Below are 25,195 nucleotides of genomic sequence, written 5' to 3' on the forward strand. Positions count from 1 at the left end.
AATTGCATTCGGACGGATTGAACCATATACACACACATACAGTAAAGTCTCGTTATATCGATATCGGATATATCGATAGTCCCGGTTATATCGATACTATTTCTATGCACGCACGGAGAAAATTACATGCAAACAGGGTCGGATATATCGATAGTCCCGGTTATATCGAGATTTTTTCGGACTCCCTTGAATATCGATATAACGAGACTTTACTGTATATATATGTGTGTGTATATATACATATACACACATATACATATATACACATACACACATATACATATATACATACACACACATATACATATATACACATTAACACATATACATATATATACATACATACATTTATACATGCAAAGTACACATACACATACATATATCAGTGTTTGAAATAGCATCTGCCCGGACACCCGGGGCGTCCAACTTTTCCGTCGGGCGTACAACTTACAAAACGTCTCAGCCCGGGTAGCCGACAACTTCTTCAAGAAAAAAATTAAAAGATTTTTTTTTCTAAATCAAACATTTGCTTCATTTAATAAAGCAAACATTTGAATGAAGATTTTGAAATCAGAATAAATTATTCCGATTTAAAAATCATTCTGTTTGGAAATGTCTGAATTTTGGTTCGTTTGGCAATTTGTATACTCGGCACGGCAGCCAATGAGAAGCCTGCTTCGTGCTTCCGTCTTTCTCGAGCATTATAAGATCGTGCATTTGCATATCATTTTACAAAGTGGACACACAGAACCTCAGCCCCAGGAGAAAGATTCAAAAGAAGCTAACAAAATGTATGACGCTAAAAAACGTAAACGTACATTATACCGTGACTGTAAAGTGTACTTTAGAGTTTTGAAAGGCGCTTAGAAATTGAACATACATTAAAAGCATCGTGGAAAGAAGAGATCACGTGGATTGTAGCAGACAACGCAACGCAAACATTGCATTGTGGAAAATGACGAACAGTGTATGGACAAACGACCAATATTTGCTGGTTTGTCCGGTGGAAATTTCTGTAAACTTACACCTTCTTTATGCGTGTTACCGCAATTGGCTGCCACGCAACGATTCACCATCACGGTATTTATTTAGTTTTCCTTCTAATTTCGCAATCAACACAGTGCTTTCAGATGAGAAAAAGTACCCAAAATGCACTGTGTGTCGCTTTCTCGGTCAGGGGCGTTCCCTCAGCAACGTCACTCCGGCATCCTCACCAACTCGAAAACAAGACTTCATGAATATTCAGTGCAAGTCTTAAAACGTAAAATATAGCTATATGCTGTGGAATCTTTTTAAAATACGGTCATTAGAAGTCATTTGAAGTGATTTTACAAATTATGGACACAACTTGTCCGGAGGTGTCGGTTGTCCTTTAAGGCACACCGGATTATAAAGTGCAGGGTCATCTTTTGAAGAAGATGAAGGCTTTTGGTTGTGCCGTAGCAGTGATTTTCAACCACTGTGCCGCGGCACACAATTGTGCCGTGAAAGATCGTCAGGTGTGCAGTGAGAAACTATCCAATTCCCCTTTTTCAAATGTAACACTTTACAAACATGTATTAATCATTTTCTGCCAATATTATGTCATTGTCCTGTGTCCGTGCTGACAAGACTGGGAGCGTAATTTGATATTCGTCCATGTAGCAACATGTCACTGATTGCCTCTTTCCTGCGAGATGGTTCATGGTGTGCCGCAAAAAAAAATCCAATGTAAAAAAACATGCCCTGGTTCAAAAAAGGTTGAAAAACACTGATTTATAGTCCAGAAATTACAGATTATTTTACTCAACCAAAGCAACAAAAATGTACCAATAGTGTTCCGTGAAGTCTAAGTGTGATTCATTCCGCTCTGTGGTTCTCTAATGGAGTCCTTATTCACCATAAAGCTCATGAATGTTTCATTTCAATTTATGGCAAATTAAGATTGCGGCTCCATTTATATCGGGAACGGGTCGCCGGCCGGCTCATAACGTCTGTTTGAAAATGTGTGAACATGAGGTTCCGGCCTTTTGAAAGATTCCCTTTCTTCTTGACATTCCAAGTGATGTGCCCCAGCCTTTTTTAAGCCACTAAATATGTCGGATTCAATTTAGTGTGAGGAAAATGAGGGGGGTGGGGCGGCGCGGCTTTTGTTTTGAATTAAAAAATGGACGTGTCGTGCTATCTTACATCACGCGTCGGAAACCAAGAAGTGGAAGCTAAAATACTCTGGATACAAAAAGTCGACACATCCCTATTCTAATGAGAAATTTTCAGAACAAAACAAGACCGAACTGGAGATAATATGGTTGGTTGCACAAGTGTGCACACCCACTTTGACTGTCTTCAAAGTCAAAAAGTCAGCTTTATTGTCAAATATGCTAATATGTATGACATACAGCACAGATGAAATTACTGTCCTCTCGGACCCAGCATGCAAGACACTTATAATGACTTTAACAAACATAATAAACGTGAAAATGAACAAACCAGATTGACACTCACATTTCCGATGTTCTAGTAGGCTTTGCCTGATATGTTTTGCTTTCGAGCAATTTTCCATACATGTGTAAATAGTTCGTAACAGACTTAACTGTTTACTTACCACTTGCTGACACTTGTCCTTCACATCATACACTGTCAACTTGACAAGGGTCTCTGGAGGGGTAGGACAGTCAGGGGAGAAGGTCACACCGGTCAAAAAGCGGGGGTCCTTCTTTGCCTGTCGGGACGTAAACAAATTATGTGGGTGAGAACACTGGATAAGAAACTGTGTGCACCCCAACTTCACTTCTACTTTCATTTCTTTCATCACTCTGCTGCTGTGAAATGTAAATTTCTCCACTGCGAGACTAATAAAGGCAAATCCAATCCAATCCAACATGCTAATGAACAGACTGGAAGCCACACAATGGGAGTCTTGACAGGGGTTCTAGAGTTATCTGCAGCGGAAGTGGGGCGGCTGTATAAAAGGCAAATGCTGCCAGGGGTCTAATCTGAGCTACCCCCTGCGAGAAAAAAAAAAAAAAAACGAAGAAATTCGGGAATGTGGCTCCATATTATGCTTTTCAATTTCAGAATAAATAGCAGTGAAGGAGTTAAAAGTGGAATTAAAGGCAAGAATATTACTCCTTTCACTCATTCACTGGCAAACATGTGCAAAAATGTGTCCACTCCAGTGCCAGGGTTTTTGTCATTGTCACTTGAATTCCAGGACCAACAGAATATTAAGTTCTAGGACTACATAAACATTTAATACAGCTTTTGAAACCTTAGACTCTCATCTTTCATCCAAAAAAAAGAGTTAATTCCTAAGTTATATGGGTCTGGAGTTAGATAAGCTTGAAATGAGGGTGGCTGTCGAAAATGCAATGCAATACATACATACGTATTTGTTTGCTTTAACAACAGCTGAAGCTGGAACAAACATGGAACTGCATGCGCTAACATGGAAACATGGAAAAAAAGAAATGCTGCCCCGTTGTGGAAAAGAAAAAAAACATTGCCAGAGGCCATGGCCAGCGCTTTATCGCCACCCAAACATGTAAAACAAACCTAAACAAATTTGGGGATATTTTAGTTTTCTTTTGGTTTATTTTTGTTGTTGTTGATCTATTGGACTAATTACAAGCACTTGAGTGTGTTTACACTTGAGGCTTCCTCTTCCTCCCCCGCCCGCCGGGCGTTTCCAGCCAGGAGGCCTCCGGGAATGTTTCTTTGCTAACGACTAGCGTTTAAACTTTAAACAGACTGGCGGATAAAGTCTGGTCATGTACTTGAATGTAAAATAACTCAAGGAAAATTTGGCTCTAACACAGGTGAGATTTTGTGCCTTCCATACAAAAACATCAAGTGTGTGTTCATGCTTGACCTTGCGGTGAGCTATCGGCGATACAATCTGGCATTTGGAAGCCGTTCAAGTGTTTATATCAATAACGGCCGAGGCTGCCGTTGACATTTACGACCACACATCCATTATTTTTTTTATTTCAATCTCACTCCGATGCTCAAGTAGCCGGTGATGTTCAAATATTTTTGGACAAATTTTCATGGATTAAATTACCCGGATAGGTTCCTTATGTGTCTTTCACGGCGCATTTTCCAATAGATATGTACAATGGCCATTGATTGAGATAATGTATACACACACAGGCAATCTCACACACACAGACACACACACACACGCGCACACGCAGATACACACACACGCACACATACGCACACACACACACATACACACAGTCACATGACATTCAAACACATGCACACTCAGAATCTGGCAAGTTGAATAGGTCTCATTCAAGCTTACCAGCATGCTTGGCAGCCTCAACCGGGTGTGACTCATCTTCGTACTGCTTATGGGCCGAGATGAGCTCAAGTGCTCAGTAAGACACACCCACACTCAAAGACAAACACACACACACACCGGCCTGTCATACAAGACGTAAATACGCATACACAAATGGGTTTTTGGCCATTTAAGGTCAGAAACATCTGCGGAATGGCTAATTTGAGCCATTTTGAGTGTGTGTATGTTTAATAATTATGAGTGAGTAAGGGAGGGGATAAAATGACCCCCACCCTTCACAGATACACATAGCAGAGAGGGCAAGGCCGTTTTATCTCCTGGCCTGATGTCAAATGTTCTCTTCCTTCCTGTAGTGCAAATGTGATTTTTTTTTCCTGCAGACATATTAGCGGACTTGCTGGCGGCTCTTCCCAAGGCTAATGCATTTTCAGTTATGCAATGAGGCCAGAAAAAGCGTGTGTGAAATACAGTGAGGCCTCAGTTTACGAACAGCTTGCCTTACGAACTTTGCGGTTTACGAACGTTACATTTATGAAAATTAAACCTTGGCATACGCACTATTTTCGCTATCTACACCCCCCACCACGGCTGGCGGAGTAATCTTCGTCGGAAGAACGTAAAAGCACACATCCGAACAGCGTCCCAGCCGGCCTACCTTTCCACTCCCCCTTTCTATGAGTGCACACGTCGATCGTCTTCAATGATAGTTTTGCCGTAATGGGACCGAAAAAGATCCCACCACAGGCTCGTGTTCAGCCCAAAAAGACATACAAAATAACAGTCGAGGAGAAGAAGGAGATCATTGACAATGTCATGTGAATCTCAGCCCGACACATCTCCCACGCTGTGTGTCACTTCCCTGAGAGTAACTTTCTACGACCACACAAAGGCGTTATTTAGTCGATGCTTTCACGTGACCAATGACGCCGAAATTGTCACGTGCGAGTTGACAGCTCGGGCGGGGCCGCAGCATCGGACCTCCGCCAGCCGAAGAAGACACAAAACAAAATTACAGTCGAGGAGAAGAAGGAGATCATTGAGAAACACGTACGAGGTGTGCGTGTTGATCCCCTAATTACCGATACTGGGACATTTCAACGAGTCGCTAACACCTCACCAGTTACATGATTACGACACCATCGCCTCGCTGTGTCTTGTGCTGGCAAGTCCAAGAGTTTGCTTTGCCCGAGGTGATTGTTAGCCGCGATTGCGTAAGTTTGTTGCTTTCCGGGATCGCGAGTGTGCCATTTTATTTTGCCTAGCTTGACAGGCTGACGGATCGCTCCCGCCCGCCTTCTTTTGTCGTGTTTTATTCCGGGTGCATGGAATCATCGGACTCGCACCTTTTGTTGTAATAAAATCTCTGCCAGCACCTACGGGACTCGAAGTGGATGACATCGAGGAGCTTGTTGCTGACCATAATGAGGTCCTCAACACAGAGGATTTGATTTGCCTTCAAGAGGACAAGCAGAAGCAGGCCATTCAGGAGTTGATGTGCAGGCTTTTATTGAACAGTTCCATCCAGAAAAGGCTATGAGAATCATCAACATGATGAATGATAATGTGATGCCTCAGTTTCGTAAGACCTTACAAGTCAGAAAGCAACAGGTGTCAATTAATAGCATATACCTTATTTTATGCATAATAAATGTGCTATGGTATTGTAATTAAAGAAATACACTGCACTGTATAATAAAGTCACTTTATTTACATTTGCGGTGGTTGTTGATGGCTTGATTACTTCTTTTGTGACTGATTATGTTCTATGACTGGCCCTGATTGCCAAAACGTCCACAACATCAAAGAAGTACAGATGACGGCTGAAGAAAACTTTCATCGATGGACCACTCCTTTACAACTGAGAGCCTACACAGACATAAAAAAATAATAATTTAATAAATTAATACCTCATATTTTCAGAATCTTGTACATTGACGTCACTTGTATCAAAATATAAATACATGGAATAAAGTCCAAAATCAGCTCTAAAGTGGATATTTGAATGGGAGCAGAACACACATGTCATCATACCACTCAGTGCAAAACCTGCCGGCTTCTGCGAGAAACCAACTCACGTCAGGGAAACCCCCCCAAGAACATCCTAAACCTTATCTGGAGGTTAATCAGAGGCATGATATTCATCATATTTTCTGAATGAGCAAGATTGTGTGAGTTGGATTTAAACCCCCTCCCGACCCATACCAAAAACAAAAATGATCAGTCAAGATCAGAAACTACCCCCCCCCCCCCCCCCCCCCCGAACAGTAACTTCACACTCAAAACTTAGTGTAACCAATCTTTTTACCACTCCACCGTCACCCCATCCTCTTTAAACAGCTGCAACGAGGTTCATGGTCCCCGACGATGGGGATTCAAACCTTGTCACGTTCCCTTTTGACTGCCCCTCACCCAAGTGAGAAAAACACAAACGAGGTAAAGAGGCAAATAGCAGGTCCCATCATTGATTTTCGAAATGAAACCTTCACATCATACAGCGAAGGGGGGGGGGTGTATCATCATGCATTGATTTCAAAAAGCCATTTGTGTGTGGCGGCAAAAGCCAAAAGCAGCTGCTGGGAGGAGACATGCTGGAAATGTTTTATACCCCCCCCCCCCCACACACACAATCATAAGCTTTTACTCACGGCCACGCATGCTCATAAAAATCTGCTGCCTCATAAGTTAAATGGTGCTATAAGCAACGGGGGTGGTCTTATGGGGAAAATAATTAGTGCAGGCACTTGTTGCTTGGTGGACTTTGTGGGGCTCTGCCAAGGAATTGGTGTCAGGAAAGCATGTTGGAGTGATCCATCGATACAGAGACAAGCTTTGTATGTCAGTGGGGTCCAATGGAGGGGGTAGGTATTTTGATCAGAAAAACTTGATGCCTTTTTTCGGTTGGAGATATGAACAGAGGTGATAAAATATTTCATGGTTTCGATCCCGGATTATTGTATGATTTCTAAAAAAATGGTGACAGGAACAGTACGGCAAAATCCTTCGCGACAATGATAACCCACACACATCAAAATATACTTGCCAATCATAATAGTTTGGAATTTTTTTATGGGACTTTGTTTCAAATGTAATCATAATTCCCGTTTTTACATCTACACAGAAGTGAATGTATTTTTTTAACGATTATAAGAATGTCCAATATAGAAATTTCACTTTTCTCTTGGTATATGGGTCAATAATTAGCAGTAGAGTCGTAAAGTGTTTATGATGGTGCCGGTTCTACTTTATTTCGAGTTCCATTGTTTCCTTTCAGAAAAAAAATGCTGTGGGAGGTCCAACAGTGTCATAAATTGTAAATAAAAAAATGTTCCTTATATCCAACACTGTCATACAATTCTCACGCGAATTGTCTTTACTTCCCCGACCAAAACAACCTCTGCCCAACCTCTGCTCATCAGTTTTTTTTTAGTCTTGCGAATAAAGCCTCATGCTTCCGAGCGTTTGATTATGAAAGGATGAGTGAGACCTACCCGGCCGGGAAATCCAAAACAGTCCATACTGTCTGCGAGTTCACCCTTGCGGCCATAAAGTCCAAATGGGACTGAGAAGAGTTGTCTGCAGAGTGAGCGCTCGGTATCCTACCACTTCCTGTCTTTCCCGCGCGCACAGTGTGTGTGTGTGTGTGTGTGTGTATATATATATATATATATATATATATATATATATATATATATATATATATATATATATATATATATATACACACACACACACACACACGCACGCGCACACACACGCACACACACACACTATTCCTTTACAGTAGTGTGGCAATGGGGGGTGAGAAGGGTAGGAAAGTGGGAAGACAGCCGTTACGCAGCTTTGAATGAGATGGTTGTTTTTGTTGATTAGCGGGAACATAACTCCAGTCAGTCATTTCTGTGTGTGTGTGTGTGTGTGTGTGTGTGTGTGTGTGTGTGTGTGTGTGTGTGTGTGTGTGTGTGTGTGCATGCGCGTGTGTGTATGTGTGTTGAAGTGGGCCAGCTGCTAGCCAGTGTAGACACTGTCGATTTCACCGGTATGAAAAGGAGCAGCGAAAGGGAGGGATGACCGATTAATTTACCGTATTTTTCGGTGGATAAGGCGCACCGGACAATAAAGCGCACCCCAATGAATGGTGTATTTTCAAGCTTTTCCCATATATAAGGAACACCAGAGTATAAGGCGCACCCCCAATGAAAGGTGGATTTTCAAACTTTTGCCATATATAAGGTGCACTGTACTATAAGGCGCACCCCAATGAATGGTGGATTTTCAAACTTTTTCGGTAGATAAGGCAAACCCCCAATGGATGGTGTATTTTAAAACTTTTTCCATATATAAGGCGCAGCGGAGTATAAGGCACACCCCCAATGAATGGTGTATTTTCAAGCTTTTTTCATATATAAGGCGCACTCCCAATGAATTGTGTATTTTCAAGCTTTTTCCATATATAAGGCGCACCAGAGTATGGGACGCGCCCCCAATTAAAGGTGGACTTTAAAACTTGTTCCAGATATAAGGCACACCGGCATACAAGGCACACCTTCAATGTATAAAACAGTTTTCCAACTATAATACAAAAAATAATGTTTTCCAAATAAAAGGCATACTAGATTATAAAGCGCTATAGTAGAGGCTCGGGTTACACACTACTTCTACAGGGGTGAAATGTTGTCGGCGGATGCTGAGAGTTGTTGCGAGACCTGTTGTGGCTCAATATGACTTCACATATAAGGCTTACGTGCGTATCAGGCGCAGGGTCATCTTTTGAAGAATATCAAGGCTTTCGGGTACGCCTTATATAGTGGAAAATACGGTATGTATATTTTCCATATATAAAGCGCACTGGATTACAAGGCGTATGGTCAGTTTTTGAAAAGAAAAATATCAGGCTTTTAGGTGCGCCTTATAGTGCAGAAAATATGTTATTTTAGTCTACGTCTAAAACGGCGTCAACTGCTACAAAATAAGAGCAGTTACCTCAACTATCTCCGTGCAGGTGTGGGATATCGGGCGATCCATATGAGGGTCCACCAAAGCCACGTGGACCACCGTGTTGGGCATCCCGTCCGGGCGTGAAGTCGGAAGGTCGTTGCATGCTACACATGGGCAGACACACGAAGTTGTAAAGGTGTGCATTTTTCTTCTTGAATGTATTTTTCCCTTACTAAAATAAGACGAACTCATTCGCTGCGATTCCCGATTTTATTCGTGAATTAAAAAGCATGACGTGCAGGGCCATTCTTGAATTTGTTCTTTTTTTTTCTTGCGCAGGGTGCTGATAAAGCGCTGGTCAGACCTCTGGTAATGATTTTCCTTTCCACAAAGGAGCAGCCTTTGCTTTTTGTCCATGTTGGCGCTTTGTTAAAGCTTCAACTGTAGTTAAAGCGCAATATAAATCAATATGTATTGTATTGTATTTTCCTACAGCCGCCTCCATTCCAAGCTCTGATAACTCCAGACTCGTACAACTTCAAAATTAAGTCTTTTTTTCTGATGAAAGAAAAGATTGTTTTTTTACGCTGAATTGAATGTATATGTAGTCCTAAAACTCAATATTCTGTGGGTCCTGCAATTTGAGTGAAAATGACAAAAACCCTGGCAATGGAGTGGACACATTTTTGCACATCGTCTGGCAGTGAATGAGTTAAACCTGCATCAAAAAAAATGTTTCCTCCTGGGAAATGGGATATCTGCAAAAACAAATGCATATATACATGTTACGATATCATCGTAACATTTCTCTCGTCTTGTAAAGTTGTGCTTTTTTTTCTTGAATGTATTTTCTTTTCCTCACTAAAACTTTTTAAAACGATACATCAAAAATGTTATTTTTTTGTGAGGGAAATAGGACTTACTTTTCTGACAGAATATGGCTTTTCCCTCAGAAACACAAAATATTTTTCCTTAAAAAGTGAATGCTTCTGAAATGTTATCATTCCAAATAAAACAACAGAAACGTTTTCTGTGGAATAAAAACTCACAAACTATAAAGCTGAATTTGACGAATATGATTTTCTTTCATTTTCTTTCATTTGGGGCCCAACATTTGTTTGGAGAAAACAGTCTGGAGAACAATAGTAATCATAATAATCTAGATAAAATTGAATTGCTTCAAAAGGATTGCTTCAAAGTGCACCGCCACTCAAGTAGATACGTGTTTTATGCAGTCTCTTGTTCCTGTTGGCTTTTCATTTCAGGGTACAAGGAACTAAACGATACAGCCGCTGAACTGAAGAACAAGCGGCTGATGCCATCACAACCAATATGAGGGCCATGCCGAATGCATTCAAAAGTCACTCTTGTCTCGAGGCAAGCCCACTCCGCTCGGCCTGAAATGTTGACAGTGAATTCCCTTATAAAATCTTCCCATTTGGGCTGCCAATTTTCTTGAAGAATTTGCATGTCAAGTAAATATATATATATATATATATATATATATATATATATATATATATATATATATATATATATATATACATATATATATATATATATATATATATATATATATATATATATATATATATACATACATACATATATATACATATACATACATATATATACATATATATACATATACATATATATACACATATACATATACATATACATATATACACATATACATATATACATATACACATATATATATATATATACAGTAAAGTCTCGTTATATCGATATCGGATATATCGATAGTCCCGGTTATATCGACACTATTTCTATGCACGCACTGAGAAAATTACATGCAAACAGGGTCGGATATATCGATAGTCCCGGTTATATCGATATTTTTTCGGACTCCCTTGAATATCGATATAACGAGACTTTACTGTATATATATATATATATATATATATATATATATATATATATATATATATATATATATATATATACATACATACATATATATACATATACATACATATATATACATATATATACATATACATATATATACACATATACATATACATATACATATATACATATACATATATACATATATACATATATACATATACACATATATATATATATATACAGTAAAGTCTCGTTATATCGATATCGGATATATCGATAGTCCCGGTTATATCGACACTATTTCTATGCACGAGAAAATTACATGCAAACAGGGTCGGATATATCGATAGTCCCGGTTATATCGATATTTTTTCGGACTCCCTTGAATATCGATATAACGAGACTTTACTGTATATATATATATATATATATATATATATATATATATATATATATATATATATATATATATATATATATATATATATATATATATATATATATATATATATAGTCTAACTACTTTTCAACTACTACATTTCAATCACATATCCCCTTTTGGTTGCTATGACCTTCAAGCATTTCACCTGAGGGGGCACAGCTTCTCACTCGCTAAGCTTAACAAAGCAATCCAGGTTTTTGTTGAAATAGAAAGAGACACTAATTAGCTAATCACAATGGGCTGATTCATTGCAAGAAAGGGACACCCGACTCGAAGTAAACAAAGAAAAAAAAAAACATTGAAACAATGCTTGGACTGGTTCGAAAGCTGCCGGACCACTCGTCAAGCTGCCCACGTTTTGTTACGCACTGCGGGATATTCCATTGAAATCTCAGTGCGAACGCATATCACGACCGGTGCGGATGAATGCGAACAACGGAAATGCCAAGTCCATGCCCGAAAGCAATGAAAGAAACATTCTATATGATGAGAGGGGACTGCACTTTGAAGTCAGAGTGGATTATAGGCTTCCGCAGTAAGCGCTGCTGCAAAGTTGCATTTTGGGCACGGCCACGCGGCGTTTTGTTGAGTACAGCGTATACGTAAAAACCATATGCAGCCTTTGGAAATGGGATAAAGTTCATCCAAGTCAATGTTATTTCTGAAAAAAATGATTGAAAATTTGACTTTGGGTTGTCTGCGAAGTTTTGTTTATCATTTTGCGCCATGGATCACTGTTTTGTTGAAGAGAAAAATTCACCGGGCTCCCACAATTACATTCAAGCTCAATCGGGTTTTATTCGTTTCCATGCTGGCCTGTCACATGATGTCTATTTTTGCAAGATGACAAGGATGTCTCTTGAATAATTTAAAAAATATATATTTTTGAAGACCTAATTTGGTTCAAAACAACAAATTTAGCCAGTTTATCCAAGGCAACTTTGATCTGAACAGCATATCCAAAACTCATGTCATCAATCTTCTGTGACAAGAAAGTAGCGTCAGCCCGTTTCCACAGGCTGATTAATTCCTTACACGGAGCTTTGTCGCCCTCTTCTGCCTCTTTTTTGGTGCAACACGAAGTTTTCAGACCAAACAAGTACAGCAAAATGCATTGACGTGATGGAAGGACTGCTACAATGTGTCCTTTTTTCGGTCAGGGGCGTTCCTTCAGTGACGTAGGGTGAGGACTCGTCACCAACTCAAAAACAAGACTTCCAGAATATTCAACGCGTCTTAAAACGTAAAATATCGCTATATGCGGTAGAATCTTTAAAATACGCTGAGTAGAAGTCATTTGAAGCCATTTTACAAATTATGGACACAACTTGTCCGGAGACGTCGGTTGTCCTTTAAGATTGAATGACTGCCTGTGTCTTGTGTTGTCACATTATTTATTATTTAGTTTTTTTTGTTCTTTTGACTTCACGATGGCGCCGCAAGAGTGGCTGCCTTTACAGCACCTCCTGTATTTTGTTTTTCTGCTTCTTTCTTTCCTTTCCTCATACGTTCATCACTTTGCTGCTATGAAATCTCTCCACTGCGAGACTAATTAAGGCTAATCCAATCCAATCCATCCAAAATATATGAAAACTGAAGGTCCTTACCAAGGCCAAACTCCACGTGCGCCATCTTGGAGAAGCTAGCAACACCTGAAAGATAAGAAGGGAAAAAATGTTTTTTTGCCTGCTTGTGTGAAGAGAGGGAAAAAAAGTCTATTTCATGTCTTCTCTGTCGCCTACTTTTTGGTATGGCCCGATAGATTTATTATTGAAGAAGTCCAAGATGGCACCCGAGTCGGCAGCCGTCAGCAAGAGCACTTGCTGACGGCTTGCTGCTCATGAGCCTTGCTTTTTATGTTGTTTTTGTCTTGTTTTTGTGTTTTCTTTTGTCACTTTGTGTTGTTGTGCGTCGTGTGGAACGGATACAGATTGTTTTTCAGCATTTTTGGCCACGACATTCATCAAGGAGGTGCATGAATATGCCAGTACTGTTTTTGAATGGGAGGAATGTCGGTGCCATTTGACTGTCATCGCTGGACAGCTCTGGGGCCATGGTGTTTTTTTGCGCCTGTAATGGGCAGCATCTTCACAGCCCCGCTTTGTTCAGTGGAAAGGTCGGTGCTGTTGGACAGTCTGCGGCTGGACGGATGCATGGCTTGAGGAGCCCGCGGTGAGAAGAAAGGAGCGTCAGCGCAGAGCGCCGATGCGTACATGGAACTGTCGTGGCTTGGAATTGAAGCGGATTTATGTGGGACAGGAGATGTGAGACAATCTCTTTCCGTCAATGGATGCTACAGCTGCGTGTTTGCTTTCAACATTTAGCTTGTAGTCGACGTGCACATTCCACCAGGATGTCCTTGATCCACTGGCGAAAAGACACTTGATCCTCTCCTCTTTCATCTAGAACTGTTTCGTGTAAGAAAGAGGGTACAGAAAGTGCTTAAGAATGAATGACTCTATGTGTCTTTGTGTTGTCATATTATTTGTTATTTAGGTTGTTTTTTGTTCTTTTTGACTTCAAGACGGCCAACAACAAAAAAAAAAAATAATAAATAAAACACAATTTGAAACAAACGGGATTTACTAATTTTACAGTTTATTTTGTAAAAAAAAAAAAACAACGCCAAAAAATGCACCAAAATCACAATTAAGTCATTCACTGCCAGACATGTACTAAAATGTGTCCACAGTGCCAGGGTTTTTGTTATTGTCACTTGAATTCCAGGACCTATAGAATATTGAGTTTAGGACTACATAAAGATCATCATAAAAATGGTAATTCCTCAATGGTATGGGTCTGGAGTTATATGAGATTGAAATGAGGATGGCTGTCCAATGCAATCCATACATATTGGTTTATATAGTACTTTAACAACAGCTGAACCTGGAACAAAGCGCTAACATGGGAAAAAAATGGAAATGCTGCCCCCTTGTGGAAAAGAAAAAAACATTGCCAGAGGCCATGGCCAGCACTGTATCGGCACCCAAGAATGAAAAAAATTATACTTTAACAAATTCGGGAATGGCACTCTATGTCATATTTTCAATTCCCAAGTTCCTGAATGGCAGTGAATGAGTTAAAATGCAGTTGTAATTGGCTTGCTTTAATGAGGTCTCTGTTTGCAATTCAGCCGGAAAAAGAAAAATGCATACTGAAGGTGGGGGTTCACGACACACTGCATCATGTAAAACGGAACCGCTATTTTGATAAATAAATAAATAAATAAAACTTCATCCTCCCCCCCCAAAAAAAAACAACAACAAAAAAAACTTTGAAATTTTAAATGACAATCCCTGACATCTGCCAGCATGTCAGCCCCGCGAGCTTAAAGCGCTTTCGGCTGCCGCAGCTCAACATGTCATCGGCGCTTATCAAAGTATCATCAGCATCTGCGAGAATGTGACAACGACGGCGGCAGTACGCGCCGCATCACCAGGAGCCGGAAAGTCGAGAGTCAACAGAACAAAAAGGAAAAAAAAGTTGATTTGGTTAGATAATTGGCCTGTCTGCATAGCCTAGTGCGTGTGTGCATGTAAAAATATGTTTCTATTTTGTACATGTTTTCTTTTAATCTTGCACAAGGAACCCAAAGCAAATAAATAAATAAATAAATGCATTGTGAATTGCAATTGCATAATGATGCATTATTTTCAATTTTTGTAGTTCCAGTGAAGTAATCGTTAATTGACCATTTTTTGGATACGTCCAGCAATGCCTCTCGAGTCGAACGAAAGGGACATAGATCCAACAAGTGGATGCATTGTAGATTCCATTTTATAATCCTGTGCATCTTATATAAGAAGAAAAAAAACCGACAAAATAGGCCATTCATTGAAGATTGTCACACATCTCCTCTCCCACGTAAATCCGCTTCAATTCCAAGCCGCGACAGTGCACCATACTGTAAGCATCTGCCCTGACGCTCCTTCTCATATTCTGCTCCTCAAGTCATGAATCCATCCAGCTGCAGACTGTCCAATAGCACCAAACTCGCCGATGCTGCGGGGACAGCCCAACCACCAAACACAAATTCTTCTTTGAGGAATTCAATGTCAGTTTCTTAATTGTTTCGCAGGTTAAAATCAGAAGTTGCACACCTTAAAATAAGTGTCACGAAAAGAAAAATGTAAGCAGTAAAGATTAAAATAAGACTGCCAGCTATCACCTAAAAGAATGAGGATGAAGTAAAACGATTGAAAATCCCTGAGAATTACGTGTACGAAGGTAAAAAATAAGTCGACTCTTAATGCCCGAATGCTGCAGTGGTTAAAATTTGCCTACCGGAAAGCCTTCAATGATTGCATGGTTTAAATTTAAGTTGCTTGAAATAAGACCGGCAGAAAACGATCATTTTGTAACGCTACAATAACCCCCACCCAAGACTGATACAATTCTCTGAAAAAGTAGCATGCGCTTGGCTCGCGTAAATCTGCCCGAATCTCCGAATTTTCCAAAATTACTCCGAACTTGTACGCGTTAAAATAAGACAACACATAATTGTCAAAAATTGACCAGTTTAAATCAATAAATTGCACTGACAATAAGTTAGACAACAAGCGTCGCCAGCAAATGTTTTGCATATCCTTTCATTCCGCGACCGCGGTATTTTCAGCTAACCGAACCGTGTCATTAGAGATAGCGTCGTTGTGAATTCGTAAAAAAAAAAAAACAATAACAAAAAAAAACGCCACAAATGATAGATCTAAACATTCATTGTAGATTATGCAAACATGCTGCCATTTTGGTGAGTGTCAGCGTGAGGCTTTCTAGTTATCAATTGCCCTCCGGGAGGGGTCGGTGGGGGTAACTAGGATGACGGATACAGGACCGACGTCTCATCCGTCACCGCTGCTGTATCTCATTCATCACATTGTTCACAGTCGGGCACACAAAGCGACAGAGGAAACATCTGCAGTGGGAGTAGGCGAGAAAAAAAATGCTCTTACGGGACCCCCTCGTACACAGTCGACCTCACCGTGGCTCATCGGCTTCACTAATGGACCGTGGAGTCTTACATTTTTGCCAAACTGCACCGTGGGTCAGCCCAGTAACTTTGGATCACAATATGTGGATGCCCACCCTTGAAAAAGTAAGGGCATTTGATTGTTATTGTATTTTTTTGAATAATTTGGTTTAACGTCATCAGATTGAATGTGAAACAAGGTGATGAATAGCTCATTTTTCATTCCCAAGGATTTATTGTACGCCGGGGACAAAAACGGCTTGCGTTTGAACATTTCTTCATCCAAAAGTATCGGAACGTCAATGTGGACGCTTAATTTCAGCGTTGGGTCCTCCCCGGGACGACTACGTTTGTAATTGAGGTATGAGAAAGGCCAGCAACAATAACAAAGGTTCAGAAGTGATCAGAAAGAATTTAACCAAAGTTCATCTCAGTGCCAAAAAGCAGATACTTTTACATAGAACGGGGACTGTCCCCAGACCTAAACCGCAAAGAGTACGCATTGGGTCGGCTAAAGAACACAACGAAGGGATTAACTACAACCAAAGCGTCTGTGTAAGCTCTCAGTCGTACACGAGTGGTCCATCGATGAAAAGGTTTCTTCAGCCGTATCTGTACTTCTTTGAAGGTGTTGGACGTTTTGCTTCTCATCCAAGAGGCTTCGTCAGGTAACTACAATTTTGCTGGTAGCTCTGGCCCAATACTGTATATATATCCCTACTGTTCAGAGGTGGTGGTGCCAGACCTCTTCTATGATAGATCCTTGCCCTAAGGTTGGGGAAGCAGAGGACCATGAAAAATTAGAGGGAATATTGGTGGTAACGTTCTAAGAAGTCTGTTGTAAGCACGATCCACATTAAACCTCACACCAATATGGCGGTTTAGTGAAGGGTTTTGCTATTTTATGAAAATAGCTTCTTTTAGTCAACTTTCAAACCTTCTATTTTCTTTGGCTAAGATTTTAACCTCACTGTCGTCAAATGAGTGGTTGCTAGCTTTTAGGTGCATATGTAGTGCAGATTGGGCCCCACCAGTATTATCCCTGCGATGTTGCTAAAGTCTTTTAGCGTATTTTTCACACTTAAAGGCGCGCTGGGAGGGCGGGGGTTGTGGCATTTTTTTGAACTGCACAACTTTGAGGCATTTATGTTACTTTTATTTACACTCCCACAATGTTTACCGTTTTATGGCAGAACAGGATGACTCACTTCTCCTTTTTGCACCGCACGATAATGCCTCACGCCAGGTATCAAGCGGACCGCGGAAATTGCATGATGCCTAATTACAATAATGACATCACTTACAGATCAGCGACAATCACCAAGCCAAAACGCGCCAGAGACAAGTGACACAGGTGCGCTCCTCACAATCGATATCCGCTGGCGTTATGAATATGCTAATGAGTCCGGCGAGGCGGCAGGCGGGCGACATGCAGATGCGACTCCCACGGGGAGTCCCCAAAAGCAAATGAGGTACGCATTGGCCTCGCTGCAGTGCACTTTTCATTGAATAACAGCGACATCTATCAAGGCCTGTCTGCAGGTGGCACCATAGGGGGGAAAATACGTGACAATGCGTTGAAGGATCGGGCAGCTGTCTTGGTCGATGAACACGACCGAGGGACATTGCTGATGATCATTTAACCTTCGGAAGCCCACTTGGAGACTTTGGCCTTTACCGGGCAGAAGATGAGCAGCTCAAGTCTGCGGGGTGAAGAGAAGTCTGCTGCTTCTCATTATCGCAGAAGGGCGGCCTCTCAGAAATTATTTTCCAGGGGGGTGGGGGTAACACAATAGTAAAAAAAATATGAAGTTATTCAAAGGCGGGTGAAATGTTCTATGCTTGAAATCAAACCTTGCTGCAATGTGCTCTGAATAAAGGCCTTTTTGTTCATATGTGATTGTCAAACGTCACGGTAGTCCATTGTTTTCATATCGCAGCACAAAATATATTCGCACACGGAAACCTTGAATCAGTGGGGTTGTTTCTTCTCTCAGCAGCATGTTTTCAATATTGTAAAACACAATGAAATCTGGTTACTGATCGTACAGGGAGGGGAAAAAAATAGTGACGCTCAAAGCGGGTAATCAGAATCAGAATAATCTTTATTGCCAAGTATGTAGAACACACAAGGAATTTGTCTCCGGTAGAGCATGCTGCACTAGTATCATCATCAGAAAAATGGAGGCACTATACAGTTCTATTTGGGTTACTGTTTAGAAAGTTAAAGGACAACCGACACCTCGGACAAGTTGCGTCCATAATTTGTAAAATCACCTCAAATGACGTCTACTGAGCGCATTTTACAAATATTCCACCGCATATAGCTATATTTTACATATTAAGACTCGCGCTGAATATTCATGTAGTCTTGTTTTCGAGTTGATGACGATCCCAGAGGGACGTCGCGGAGGGAACGCCCCTGACCGAGAAAGTGACACTCAATGCATTTTGGGTACTTTGTTTCGTCTGAAAACACCGCGTTGATTGGGAATTTAGAAGGAAAACTACATAAATAACGTGATGGTGAATCGTGGGGCAGCCAATTGCGGTAACACACATAAAGAAGGTGTAAGTTTACACAAGTTTCCAGCGGACAAACCATGCAGCATTTCCAACGGAGCCAGAGCAGTATAGCGTCAGCCGAGAAGCTTCCCAGAGTGCACGAATCCCCGCTTGGATAACCGCTGTCATGCCCTCAGCCCAACTTCTTCTTTTCCTTTCGGCTTTTCCCCTCAGGGGTCGCCACAGCGAATCAGTGTCCTCCATCTATCCCGGTTTTGTGCATCCTCTTCTCTCACATCACATCCATAAACCTCCTCTTCGGTCTTCCTCTCGGTCTCCAGCATCCTTTTTCCGATATAGTCACTCTCTCTCCTCTGGACATGTCCAAACAATCTCAGTCTGGCCTCTCTGACTTTCTCTGCAAAGCCTCTTACATGAGTTGTCCCTCTAATGTACTCATTCCTGATCCTATCCAACCTGGTCACTCCCAAAGAAAACCTCAACATCTTCAGCTCTGCTACCTCTAGCTCTGCTTCCTGTCTTTTCTTCAGTGGCACTGTCTCCAGTCCAAACGCCATGGCTAGTCTGACCACGGTTTTATACACTTTTCCTTTCATCCTAGCTGAAACCCTTCTATCACACATCACACCTGACATTTTTCTCCAGCCGCTCCAGCCTGCCTGGACACGTTTCTTCACCTCTTTTCCACACTCTCCATTGCTCTGGACAGTTGACCCCAAGTACTTAAAATCCTCCACCTTCTTTATCTCTTCTCCCTGTAGCATCACGCTTGCACTTGGATCCCTCTCATTCACACACATATATTCCGTCTTGCTGCGACTGATCTTCATTCCTCTCCTTTCCAGGGCATATCTCCACATCTCTAGTTTTTCCGCCACCTGTTCCCTGTTCTCGCTACAGATCACAATGTCATCTGCAAACATCATGGTCCAAGGAGATTCTTGTCTAACATCGTCTGTCAGCCTGTCCATCACCATAGCAAACAAGAAGGGGCTCAGAGCTGACCCCTGGTGGAGTCCCACCTCCACCTTGAATTCCTCAGTCATACCGACAGCGCACCTCACAACTGTCTTACAGTCATGATACATGTCTTGCACTGCTCTGACATACTTTTCCGTCACTCCAGACTTCCTCATGCAATGCCACAGCTCTTCTCTGGGCACCCTGTCATACGCTTTCTCCAGATCTACAAAGACACAATGCAATTCCTTCTGGCCCTCTCTGTACTTCTCTATCAGCATTCTTAAAGCAAACACTGCATCTGTTGTACTCTTTTTTTGGCATGAAGCCATACTGCTGCTCACAAATGTTCACTTCTGCTCTTAGTCTAGCTTCAACTACTCTTTCCCAGAGTTTCATTGTATGGCTCATCAACTTTATTCCTCTGTAATTAGTACAACTCTGCACATCTCCTTTGTTCTTAAAAATGGGCACGAGCACACTTCGTCTCCATTCTTCAGGTATCTGTTCACCATCTAAGATCTTGTTGAATAACCCAGTCAAGAACAACACCGCCACCTCTCCAAGACACTTCCATACCTCGATTGGTAAATCATCAGGCCCGAGTGCCTTTCCCACCTTCATCCTCTTCAGCGCCCTCCTCACTTCATCCTTGCTAATGCTTGCTACGTCTTGGTCCACAACAGTCACGTCTTCCACTCGTTGTTCCTTCTCATTTTCCTCATTCATCAATTCTTCAAAGTACTCTTTCCATCTTGCCATCACACTACTGGCACCTGTTAATACATTGCCATCTCTATCCTTAATTACCCGAACCTGCTGCAGGTCCTTACCATCTTTGTCTCTCTGTCTCGCCAGCCTGTAAAGATCAGTCTCACCTTCCTTGCTGTCCAGCCGAGCATACACGTCATCATAGGCCTCTTGTTTGGCCTTTGCCACCTTTACTTTAACCGTGCGCTGCATCTCCTTGTACTGCTGTCTACTCTCGTCCGTCCTCTCAGTGTCCCACTTCTTCTTTGCTAACCTCTTTCTCTTTCTCTGCACCTCCTCGTTCCACCACCAAGTCTCCTTATCTACCATTCTTCCACTCGATACACCAAGTACTTTCCGACCCCATTCTTCCACTCGATACACCAAGTACTTTCCGACCCGTGTCTCTGATTATGTTTGCTGTAGTTTGCCAGTCATCTGGAAGGACCGCTTGCCCACCCAGTGCTTGTCTTTCCTCCTTCCTAAATATCATGCAACACTCTTCCTTTTTCAACATCCACCGTTTGTCCTCACTTCAGCCTTTGGTTTCTTCATCTTCCTCACTGCCAGCGTCATCCTACACACCACCAACCTATGCTGTCTGACTACACTCTCACCAACCACTACTTTGCAGTCACTGATTTCCTTTAGATGGCGCCGTTGACACAAAATGTAGTCTACCTGTGTACTTCTGCCTCCACTCTTATAGGTCACCCTATGTTCCTGTCTCTTCTGAAAGAAAGTATTCACAATAACCATTTCCATTCTCTTAGCAAAGTCAACCACCATCTGTCCTTCAGCGTTCCTCATCTGGAGTCCAAACCTACACATCACCTCCTCATCATCTTTGTTTCCTGCGCCAACATGTCCATTGAAGTCTCCACCAATTACAACCCTCTCACTTCTCGGGATGTTCTGTATGACTTCATCAAAGTCCAACCAAAATTTCTCCTTATCCGACAACTCGCATCCTACTTGTGGGGCATACCCACAAACAACATTGAACATCACACCTTCAATTTCTAGCTTCAGACTCATCATTCTATCTGATACTCTTTTTACTTCTAAGACATTCCTAATAAACTCCTCTTTTAAGATAACCCCAACTCCATTTCTCTTTCTGTCTTCACCATGATAGAACAACTTAAACCCTGACCCTAAGCTTCTAGCCTTGCTCCCTTTCCACCTGGTCTCCTGGACACACAGTATGTCTACCTTCCTTCTCTGCATCATGTCAACCAGCTCTCTACCTTTACCTGTCATTGTTCCTACATTCAAAGTTCTTACTCTTAGTTCTATACTCTTGGTGTTCCATCTCTCTCTTTTCCTCCGGGCACACCTCCCTCCTCTCCTTCTTCGACCAACAGTAGTCCATTTTCCACTGGCACCCTGAAGGTCAACAGTACCAATGGCGGCCGTTGTTAACCCGGGCCTCGACCGATCCGGTATGGGATTCATAGGTTTGATTCGCATATTTGTTTTGGCACATTTTTTTACGTCGGATGCCCTTCCTGACACAACCCTCTGTATTTATCCGGGCTTGGGACCGGCACAATAAGACACTGGCTTGTGCCCCCTTGTGGCTACATTATGCCCTCAGCCCAACAATGAGTAGAAAGTCTCTTCCAGTGGTGAAAGAGAGCAATCGTCATGATAGTGGAGCAAACCTATCTGACAAACATTCAGCTGCTGGAACAAGGAGCTAACCGGAGTTAGCGATGGATAAGCGCTGTCATTCATACATAAATTCTTCATCTTGAAAGTTTAAACAACGTTTTGCATGCACAACCAGTAAACAATCTGCATTGATGTTGACATCTGGTAGCTTACTATTTGTTATTCATGTCCTTATATCCCACATATCACCCAATTGAACACATAAATAATGTGATGGTGAATCGTTGTGTGTTGCACCAAGACAACTATTTGATATTCACTGACACAAATTCCCAGGAGCCAAATCAGCCCATTTCCAATGGAGCTTGGGCCCCATCTTCTGCATTTTCTGGGACGCTACATTGGAGTCCTGACGGCTTAAATTGATACGGGAGGACTTCTTTAATCGATTGCAAATATTTATGCTTTCCTCTTCAGAACTATTTGAATCATATTCATAACTGGATGAGTAACAAGAAAGGATCTTTTTCCGAATCTGAACTCGCTGAAGCCATTGTTTTGATTCTGGAGCAAGTCAGTTTGTGAAGGAGGTTCGTGACGTGACGTCACGACCTGGGGGCAGGAGTTTCTGAATCTCTCCAGTTTGAGCTCATTAGTGGCAGTTTTGGGCACTTTTCTTCATCTTCCTCACTGCCATCCTACACACCACCAACCTATGCTGTCTGGCTACACTCTCACCAACCACTACTTTGCAGTCACTGATTTCCTTTAGATGGCGCCGTTGACACAAAATGTAGTCTACCTGTGTCCTTCTACCTCCACTCTTATAGGTCACCCTATGTTCCTGTCTCTCCTGAAAGAAAGTATTCACAATAACCATTTCCATTCTCTTAGGAAAGTCAACCACCATCTGTCCTTCAGCGTTCCTCATCTGGAGTCCAAACCTACCCATCACCTCCTCATCATCTTTGTTTCCTGCGCCAACATGTCCATTGACGTCTCCACCAATTACAACCCTCTCACTTCTTGGGATGTTCTGTATGACTTCAAAGTCCAACCAAAATTTGTCCTTCTCCGACAGCTCACATCCTACTTGTGGGGCATACCCACAAACAGCATTGAACATCACACCTTCAATTTCTAGCTTCAGACTCATCATTCTATCTGATACTCTTTTTACTTCTAAGACATTCCTAACAAACTCCTCTTTTAAGATAACCCCAACTCCATTTCTCTTTCTGTCTTCACCATGATAGAACAACTTAAACCCTGACCCTAAGCTTCTAGCCTTGCTCCCTTTCCACCTGGTCTCCTGGACACACAGTATGTCTACCTTCCTTCTCTGCATCATGTCAACCAGCTCTCTACCTTTACCTGTCATTGTTCCTACATTCAAAGTTCCTACTCTTAGTTCTATACTCTTGGTGTTCCATCTCTCTCTTTTCCTCCGGGCACACCTCCCTCCTCTCCTTCTTCGACCAACAGTAGTCCATTTTCGACTGGCACCCTGAAGGTCAACAGTACCAATGGCGGCCGTTGTTAACCCGGGCCTCGACTGATCCGGTATGGGATTCATAGGTTTGATTCGCATATTTGTTTTGGCAAAATTTTTTACGTCGGATGCCCTTCCTGACACAACCCTCTGTATTTATCCGGGCTTGGGACCGGCACAATAAGACACTGGCTTGTGCCCCCTTGTGGCTACATTATGCCCTCAGCCCAACAATGGGCAGAAAGTCTCTTCCAGTGGTGAAAGAGAGCAATCGTCATGATAGTGGAGCAAACCTATCTGACAAACATTCAGCTGCTGGAACAAGGAGCTAACCGGAGTTAGCGATGGATAAGCGCTGTCATTCATACATAAATTCTTCATCTTGAAAGTTTAAACAACGTTTTGCATGCACAACCAGTAAACAATCTGCATTGATGTTGACATCTGGTAGCTTACTATTTGTTATTCATGTCCTTATATCCCACATATCACCCAATTGAACACATAAATAACGCGATGGTGAATCGTTGTGTGTTGCACCAAGACAACTACAGTAAAGTCTCGTTATATCGATATCGGATATATCGATAGTCCCGGGTATATCGATACTATTTCTATGCACGCACGGAGAAAATTACATGCAAACAGGGTCGGATATATCGATAATCCCGGTTATATCGATATTTTTTCGGACTCCCTTGAATATCGATATAACGAGACTTTACTGTATTTGATATTCACTGACACAAATTCCCAGGAGCCAAATCAGCCCATTTCCAATGGAGCTTGGGCGCCATCTTCTGCATTTTCTGGGACGCTACATTGGAGTCCTGACGGCTTAAATTGATACGGGAGGACTTCTTTAATCGATTGCAAATATGTATGCTTTCCTCTTCAGAACTATTTGAATCATATTCATAACTGGATGAGTAACAAGAAAGGATCTTTTTCCGAATCTGAACTCGCTGAAGCCATTGTTTTGATTCTGGAGCAAGTCAGTTTGTGAAGGAGGTTCGTGACGTGACGTCACGACCTGGGGGCAGGAGTTTCTGAATCTCTCCAGTTTGAGCTCATTAGTGGCAGTTTTGGGCAACTTTCAGTCATTTTTATTGATGTTTTGCGTTTAACAAAAACAATCAGCCTGCATGTTTTGAGTATTTTAGATGCTATAAAACGTTTTTCTGATGTCAGTTAGGAAACAAAAAAATGGTGTCGGTTTGTCTTTTAATGGCTTGGGGGAAGAAGCTGTTTAAATGTCTGCTGGATTTGGTGCGCATGGATCGGTAGTGCCTGCCTGAGGGGCGTAGCTGGACAAGGTGGTGGTTTAGCAGCCTCTTTAAC

General features: G+C 41.7%; 1 protein-coding gene across 6 annotated transcripts in view; it reads right to left on the reverse strand.

Annotated features, from left to right (window-relative positions):
• Positions 1 to 25,195, reverse strand: part of inpp4b (inositol polyphosphate-4-phosphatase type II B) — a 159,778-nt gene that overhangs the window by 127,999 nt on the left and 6,584 nt on the right. For 4 of the 6 annotated variants that reach the window (XR_016116309.1, XM_089006957.1, XM_089006956.1 and 1 more), the window contains exons 2-4: positions 13,151 to 13,195; positions 9,269 to 9,387; positions 2,585 to 2,701 (exon numbers count right to left, since the gene is read on the reverse strand). Coding sequence is in view for 5 of the 6 variants with exons in the window: in XM_089006957.1 (XP_088863083.1) it covers positions 2,585 to 2,701; positions 9,269 to 9,387; positions 13,151 to 13,195 (281 nt within the window). In the remaining variant the exon portion in view is untranslated. Of the gene's footprint in view, positions 1 to 2,584; positions 2,702 to 4,288; positions 4,352 to 7,776; positions 7,828 to 9,268; positions 9,388 to 13,150; positions 13,196 to 25,195 lie in introns of those variants that run through there. The other 2 variants (XM_089006960.1, XM_089006958.1) reach the window with 2 other exon arrangements.

The sequence above is a fragment of the Hippocampus bargibanti genome, linkage group LG10 (genome assembly GCF_051943395.1).
Source record: "Hippocampus bargibanti isolate YZ-2025 linkage group LG10, ASM5194339v1, whole genome shotgun sequence".
In the NCBI taxonomy this organism is placed as follows: Eukaryota; Metazoa; Chordata; class Actinopteri; order Syngnathiformes; family Syngnathidae; genus Hippocampus; species Hippocampus bargibanti.